This window comes from Hemibagrus wyckioides, linkage group LG06, assembly GCF_019097595.1.
Source record: "Hemibagrus wyckioides isolate EC202008001 linkage group LG06, SWU_Hwy_1.0, whole genome shotgun sequence".
NCBI classification, from domain to species: domain Eukaryota; kingdom Metazoa; phylum Chordata; class Actinopteri; order Siluriformes; family Bagridae; genus Hemibagrus; species Hemibagrus wyckioides.
The window spans coordinates 23,434,573-23,442,481 of NC_080715.1; the positions used below are offsets into that span (position 1 = coordinate 23,434,573).

General features: G+C 37.7%; 1 protein-coding gene across 3 annotated transcripts in view; it reads left to right on the plus strand.

The window, feature by feature from the left end:
* Positions 1 to 4,776, plus strand: part of LOC131354171 (NXPE family member 3-like) — a 15,695-nt gene extending 10,919 nt beyond the window's left edge. For all 3 annotated transcript variants that reach the window (XM_058391520.1, XM_058391521.1, XM_058391519.1), the window contains 4 exons: positions 1,652 to 2,421; positions 2,628 to 2,698; positions 3,642 to 3,839; positions 3,948 to 4,776. In XM_058391520.1, coding sequence (XP_058247503.1) covers positions 1,652 to 2,421; positions 2,628 to 2,698; positions 3,642 to 3,839; positions 3,948 to 4,501 — 1,593 coding nt within the window. In that variant the 3' untranslated portion in view covers positions 4,502 to 4,776. The remainder of the gene's footprint in view (positions 1 to 1,651; positions 2,422 to 2,627; positions 2,699 to 3,641; positions 3,840 to 3,947) is intronic.
* The last annotated feature ends 3,133 nt before the right edge of the window (positions 4,777 to 7,909 follow it).

A 7,909-nucleotide genomic window follows, 5' to 3' on the forward strand; every position in this document is an offset into this window, starting at 1 on the left:
ATGTAGATAGGGGAGTATCTGCTGCTGTTAGATTTCCGGAAGTCCATGATGAGCTCTTTGAGGTTGAGGTTGTTCATGGAACACCATGCTGACAGCCTTTGGCTGTCTTCCCTGTAGGCTGATTCTTCGTTGTTGCTGATTCGGCCAACAACTGTGGTATAATTTCCATATTTGATGAAGATGTTGGAGTTATGCCGCAGGACACAGTCATGGGTGAACAGGGAGTAGCGCATTGGGCTCAGCAGACAGCCTTGTGGGACGCCGGTGTTCAGGATGGGGATATGTGATTACCCAACCTTACAGTCTGAGGTCTATTTGTTAAGAAGTCCATAATCCAAATGCATATGGATGTGCAGATACCCAGGTCACTGAGCTTAGCGATCAGTTTATTAGGGATGACTGTATTAAAAGCAGAGCTGAAGTCAGTGAACAACATCCGAATGTATGTATTGTTATTGTCCAGGTGGGTGAGAGCTAGATGAGTAGCAGTGGAAATGGCATCCTCTGTTGATCTATTTGGGCAGTAGGCAAACTGGTGTGGGTCCAGTGTAGGTGGGAGACATGCTATGACATGCTGGTAGAACCAGCTTCTCAAAGCACTTCATAACAATGGGGGTGAGTGCAACAGGACGGAAATCGTTCAGGCACTTCACAGAAGAATGCTTGGGCACTGGTATGACGGTTGTAGTCTTCAGACATGTGGGAACAGTGGCCTAGGCCAGTGACGGTTTGAAAATGTCAGTAAAGACTTGTGCCGGTTGGTCAGCACAAGTCCTGAGCACCCATCGGGGTATGCCATCACGACCAGCTGACTTACGTGGATCTACACTGCTCAGTGCTGATTTTGAGTGAAGATTAAGAATATTGTGTTTATAAATCGTTCTCTAATTTTGATCTTCACTGTATATTTCTGTGCATCTCTAAATAAGGGTAACTTTCCCTGCTGTAGTGATGCCTTTTGTACATGAGCCACTGGCTCTGAACATATGCCAAGGATATACAGTGTATGTGGCAAGGTATCCTGGTCAAAATGGACTGTAAAGCTCCATCACATGTTTGTGTTGCCTCACTCCTAAATGATTTCTGTGCACAGTTTGAAGCACAGAACCACATAGTGTAGAAATCCGACCTAAATTCTGAAAATAAAAACCTGACCTGAGTTATTAGTTTTTACATGTCAATTATTAATTTGCTAATAAATTACATATTTTTGTCTATTAATAGTGACTTTTATACATTTTTGGATTTTGTAACTTGCTTTATCCTACTCACAAAGTCAGTTCAGTCACTATACCAGAGTTCGTCACTATACTAAATGGGGCCGCATATCTCTATATCTGTAGATCAGCACAGAATTATGTGCCAAAGCAGTCTATCATTTTCATTTTCCATATTTTCTACCATTGGCACATATCAGAAAGCATAATCAGTTCATTAGATTTGTGCTTTAGTTTTTCATTGCAGTGTCCTCAATTATGCAAGTGAAAGTAAAATAACTTTTTAAACTGAATACATCACCAAATAAGTTAAAGATTAATTACAAAGTCTACTGCTAGTAATTACTGCTGTTGTCTTCAAGACTTTTCCTGATTTGTGTCTACTGCTTTGGTTGTGTATTAGCTTCAAATGTGCTCTTTTCACTGTTTTACAGGATTTTAATGATCAACTAACATCCACCTTCTACAAAATACAGAGCAGTATCCACTTAGCCTTTGAGCCTCCCGATAATGTGTTGCTGGCGGAGGTAAATTACACGTACTGTGCACAATTTGTCCAAAAGCCCACTGCAGAAGAGGCCATAGAAGAGAGACATTTGCTCAATTCCACTGCATGGCCAGATCCACCAGTGAAAGACCTCCCTGTGGAGTTCAGCAGTAACCCTGCCAAGAGCTACTATGTGATTCAAGGTGAACCAGAGCAACACATAGGTGGTCAGCTTGTGGTTAATGTCCATGTGCACAACTTCTTGGGCCTACCTAAGAGGCATGGAGGAGATTTCCTGACAGCCAGGCTGCATTCACCCAAGCTAGGTGCTGGGGTTGTAGGGAAGGTGCATGACCACAATGATGGGAACTATACAGTGCTGTTCCCACTGCTGTGGGCTGGTGAAGTGCAAGTAGAAATTACTATGGTGCATCCTAGTGAGGCAGTGGTGGTGCTTAAGAGATTACGAAAGGAGCAAACTCACACAGTGAGTTTTAAAAGCCAGTTCCGCTCTGGTGGCCTATCAGAGTCCACTGAGTGTGACATGTGTCTTCCTCACAACCAGAAACCTCTCTGTAATTACACTGATCTTGAAACTGGAGAGCCCTGGTACTGCTACAAACCCAAAAAACTAGGCTGTGACACACGAATAAATCATTACAAAGAGGGTTATAGGAAGACCCTCTTAAACAAGAATGAAGCAGAGTTTTTCAAGAGGTAAGATGGCAGCTGGAGTCTATTTGTAAAGATCCTTTTTCCATAGCTTTTTAAATTTGGATTAATTACCTTGTTATTTCCCAAGTAGATGTTGTCCTTGCTCTAAATGGTTATTTAAAGTTTAAAAAGATATAAATAATAGTAATAAGATAAAAATTAGAATAAAAAAATAATAATTAGAATAAAAAATTACCATATTGTTTCAGGGGAGTAAATATAAAAGTGCCTATACCCGCAGCAAAGATGGACCGTGTGACTGTATTACCTGCAGAAAATGGTAAGTTTTTCTTTCAAGAATATCTTTAGAAATAGATATATTTTTGACTATAGTAGTAATATAAACTGCAGCCTGGTGAAGAGTAGTACTTCAGAAGAAAGCCTGGGCCCTGGTTCAACAACATTTTACCTTTTTTTTTCCTTACAGTACTGTAGTCAAGTTGTGAGTAGTGAGAAGTTGATGCCAAAATTCACTCATCCAGAATTGTGTGAATTGATTGGAGTTTGTCAAAAGGGTGTTCCATTTCATTCTAACTTTACCTTCATTTTATCTTTCTTGAACAATATCTGCTGAGGGAGCTGATATTGTGCAGTGAGCTGATACTGATTGTCCAGTTCCACTGTCTGACCACAAAAAGCTGGATGAAACCATAATGTTTTGCTGGAATTTTATGTTTTAGGATGTAGATACACAAACTTTGTTATTTGACACCAATATTAAATCCATATATGGCAATTAAATAAAAATAATGTCTATTTATAGTCCACAAAAAGGGTGTTTCCCCTTCTAGAAGAGAATGGGGAGGCATTGCTCATCACAGATGGTGTTAAGGAAAAATTGTAACCTGTTGGCCGGTGTGCCACATATCACACTTTTTAGAGAAGGCTGTATAATATCTGTCTGCAGGCCACAATTGGCCCTGGGGAATATAGAATTTGAAAATTCTATAATGACTATTTTATTATTGTTCTTATTAAATATTAATGCAGTTGTGATCTGCATTTCACTGCTCATTTAAATATGCACACCCTCAATTAACCACTTATGACATACAGGCATCATTTTAAAAGGTTCTTTTAAAAAATAGACTCCAACATTACAGACTATCACAAATCCAAAGCACAAATCCCTCACTTCACATTTAAACATATAGATTGCACTCTGATTTGTCTATATTGTAAGCTATCTTGTGATTAACATTAATATTTTTCCCCCTTCAAAGATCAAACCAAAGTAGAAAGTACTAACAATGCTGCTGGCTACTACTTTCAAGATACCTGGAGGTCTCTGAGTGGTTCAGCCATCCAGCATTTTACTAGCTCCTCAGCCATAACAAGTTGTCTTAAAGGGAAGCTTGTGTACATGCATGGAGATTCAACAATACGCCAGTGGTTTGAGTACCTTGCTAAGTTTGTTCCTAGTAAGAGCAAGTTTTTCTTTGTGTTTTATCAATTTCTTGTGTAAACACCCTAGTTTTTCAATGTTTATCCAATTTCTCCAATATGATGCTCACTTTCTCTTCTCCTAGACCTGAAACCATTTAATCTTTACAGCCCTATTATGGTAGGACCATTCATGCTTGTGGATGACACTAACAATATTCTAGTGAAGTTTCGCTGCCATGGGACGCCCCTCCGCTCCACCCCAGTGTACACCTCTGAACTGCGCTATGTAGCAAATGAGATAGACAGGATAGAGGGTGGGCCAAACACTGTATATATTATAAGTGTGTGGGCTCACTTCAGCACTTACCCAATTGAAGCATATATACGGCGACTACGGCAAATACGGAAGGCTGTGGTGCGGCTGTTAAACCGTGAGCCAGATACGTTGGTGGTGATCCGCACTCCCAACATGCAGAAGTTGAATCCAGCAGATAGCCTGTTCTATAGCAACTGGTTCTGTCTGCAGATTGATACTGTGCTGCGTGGAATGTTCAAAGGACTCAATGTGAAGTTTCTGGATGCCTGGGAAATGGTGCTGGCCCATTACCTACCACATGACCTACACCCACCCCAACCCATTATTAAAAACATGATTGATGTCATCCTCTCCTATATCTGTCCAGCTGGGAAAACATAAAATGGTGTACAAAACCTTTGCCTTTATTAACATGTTAGTAATATAGCTGTGTGAAATGTGTAAATTGTAATTATGGTTCTGCAAATAACTTTCAAAAGTTGATAAAACATGGTAATGTAATTTAGTCAGATATTTGAAAGCTGATCCTACATTTAATATGAGCATTTTGTAAGCAAAATGAGAGGAGCATAATTATGAAACCTATGAAATCTTTTGCATTTACAAAAGATCAAATACAAGTATTTAAATAAATGATTTTTAAGATCATTTTCCTACATTTTGTCCAGTCAGTTTGTGCTCACACATGCTCTTACATTTTATCCAGGTTTTCTCCCATGATGGCCAAATTTATACTCTCTGCATATCTGAAAAAGTTACACACAGCACAAGTAATAAAGCAAATGGTAGTTGAGCATCATTTAATGATGTAATGCAATCAGGATATGAAGTTAATCAGCTTTACATTGGTAAAAATACAATCTCAATATCAGGGGTATTTGTTTTGTTTAGCCTTTTTTTTTTTTTTTACTGTAGGGAATATCTCACTTATCCAGTTTTGCCCAAAGGTGAATTCTTCCTTTCTGTCACATTTAGTGTCATGGAGATTTATTTTGATGCAGCTCACTAGTTCTTAAGAGAGATTGGGGGAAAATGCTTCACAGAGGCCTTTAGCCTCTGCCAGTCTTCTTTTGTTGTCGCTTCTTGGCTGGATTTTTAACTGTTCAGCTCACACTGTTTGGATTACCCTGTTCAGATTTGTTGCCTTGGACTCTCTTTGTAAGGACCTTTTGCTGTTTAGCTTGCTCCCCTTGGTTTCTGTCCCCAGTAACCACTGGTTCAGACTTCTGCTTATTCTGTAATTTGCTGCTGTTTGCTTCACCTTTGTCTCTGTATTTTGTGCCAGAGTTTGTTGGGTGTATGTTATTGGCTGCACTCCTGACTCTGTTCCTCCTTTCTACATCAAAAGACTCTTTACCTAGCTCCTGTTGCATCTTGCACTTGGGTCCTAAAAACACTGGGCTCCATGTGTCTCATGTGCTTGTGATACCACACTGCTCCCCAGCCAGTAAGAGAATTTTTTATATACACAGACATATACATGTATATCTCCCTCCCCCTCCTTGGGCACTGTAGGCTGATAAGCCATTAATGAAATTTTCTTAAACTTTAGCAGGGAGACCATTTCTAAGCTTATCTTCCATTAATATACATGAAAGTGACAATTAAAATAATAAACCACCTTCAGGACTTCCATTCTGATCTTCATTTTAATGTAGATTACACATGACAATGATATCTACTCATGTCACAAAAATGCAGTGCTCCCCTAGATTTGACTTGAGATATGATGTGCGATTTCAAGACTGCAACCAAGTAAAAGAAAAAAAAAACATGCGACAGGCATGTAAATAAAACATTTTCTTTGCTTGAGTCTGTTACCTCGATAGGCTCAGATTCCTGTTTTTGGCTGGCAGGAGTGGTTTTCTGCTCTTGTTGCTAATCCACCTCAGGGTTTGCTGTTTTCGATTTGAATCCCATTTCCTGCATTTACATACATTTAGGGACTATAGTGATACAAAATCCAGGAAATAATTAAGTTGATTATAATGATAAAAATAGTAGGCTATTAAATTATGTATTTAAAAAAGATGTCTTACGTTTTTTTGTTTAAGAGGAACCGATAACCAAGACAAGAATAATGTGAGACTCAATTTCCGCTGTTAAACAAACTTTTATTTCAAACTGACCGCTGGACCTGAAAATGTAAAGTAGATCACTTGTTGTACAGGACTTTTGTCGGAGACACATCCACCAAACTGCGGGTGATTAGAATAGAAAAAGCAAAAAGCTTTTATGAACTGTGTTACATCACTATTTTGTAATATCAAATGCAGATACACAGCAGCAAAATTAATATTTAATTATATGAAAATGTTGATTATTTTAATAATTGTCTTTCATGCATAAACAACCACCCTTAGTTAATGAACAAATTAAAATATTTACATTCCTGGTGCTAATTTTCTGTGCAGCACAAATACCTAAAGTAGATCATTTTTATGCATCCAACACTAATAGCAGGGTAAGAATAACGATCTTTACTTCTGTAATCCAAAAGGATGGGAAAATTGATAAAATAGATACACTACTAAAACACTGTAAAACCTGATGAGTTAGTTCAACTCAAACTGTTTGAGGAAACCGATTGCCTTAAACCATTTAAGTTTATTAACTCAAACAATTTAACCACAAAAAATAATTAGATTTGAGTAAAACTAACAAACACTATGAAATAATTTAGACTTATATGAAACATTTTCACCAACATATTAAAAATTTGTAAACAAAACTTATGGCTCAAGTAAGACTGACTTGTATGCATCAATTTATGCTAATATTACCACTTAAGTTTACTCATACGTCTTCCACTAAGACAAGTTATTACAATCTAGTTATGACAACTTCAATCTTTGTTGTGGCTACTCAAGTCATTTGAGGAAACCGATTGCCTTAAATCATTTAAGTTGTAATAACACAATATACATGTGTTCGTCTGACACAACTTAAACTATTTATTTAGCTCAACACTTCCAATTTTAAGTACACATTTCAATATTTAAACATCTTGTTTACAGCTTTCAAAATGAAATGTATTCTGGCCCATTATCTTTGAGTTTACTTAAAGTTCACATAAACATCCCAACAAAACTAAGACTTAAAGGTTCAGCCTAAATTTAGAATTGTTAAGTATACCCCCTGATCCAAGTCTGTGCAAGAGAAATAAAACTGTCTTTTTTTAAACAATAACTCAAATAGGCCTAGAAAGCAAAGAATCACTATGCTTGTCTGTAGTAACATATTATTCAGAAGCTTCCTCTACAAAGATTTTGGACATTATTGACAGACCACAGATCTCAATTTGTACAGGTTTAAGACCAATTTGTTATTGTGCCCATACTCCTCCCGTAACTTCTTCTAAGTAGCAGATTTGGAATATTTTGATTCTTTGGTACTACTCTGGCTAGCAGTCAATGTCCATATCTTTACACAATGAAGCTGGTGTATAAATGTCATACACATGTTGTAAAACTATGAAATAATAATTTAAAAAGTTTTAACATGGCAATGCAGAAAGTGTAAAAACATTCAAGAAAAGCAGTAAGAAATGAACGAGAACTGAACGGAAATCAGAGCAGCCACTTTCATGTATGATCTCAAGCTATTCCAATTATTGGCATGCAAGCCAAAACATTTTCAGACACTGCCAACCTCCAGTGACAAAACAGGCCACCAACTTCATTCCAGTTCATTTCTCAAGGCCTGCAACTTTGGTTTGACTTGCTTTCTACCATCATCAAGATTTAAGTATGAACTTAAAGAAGCCACTTAGCTTCTCAGGGTAGCTCA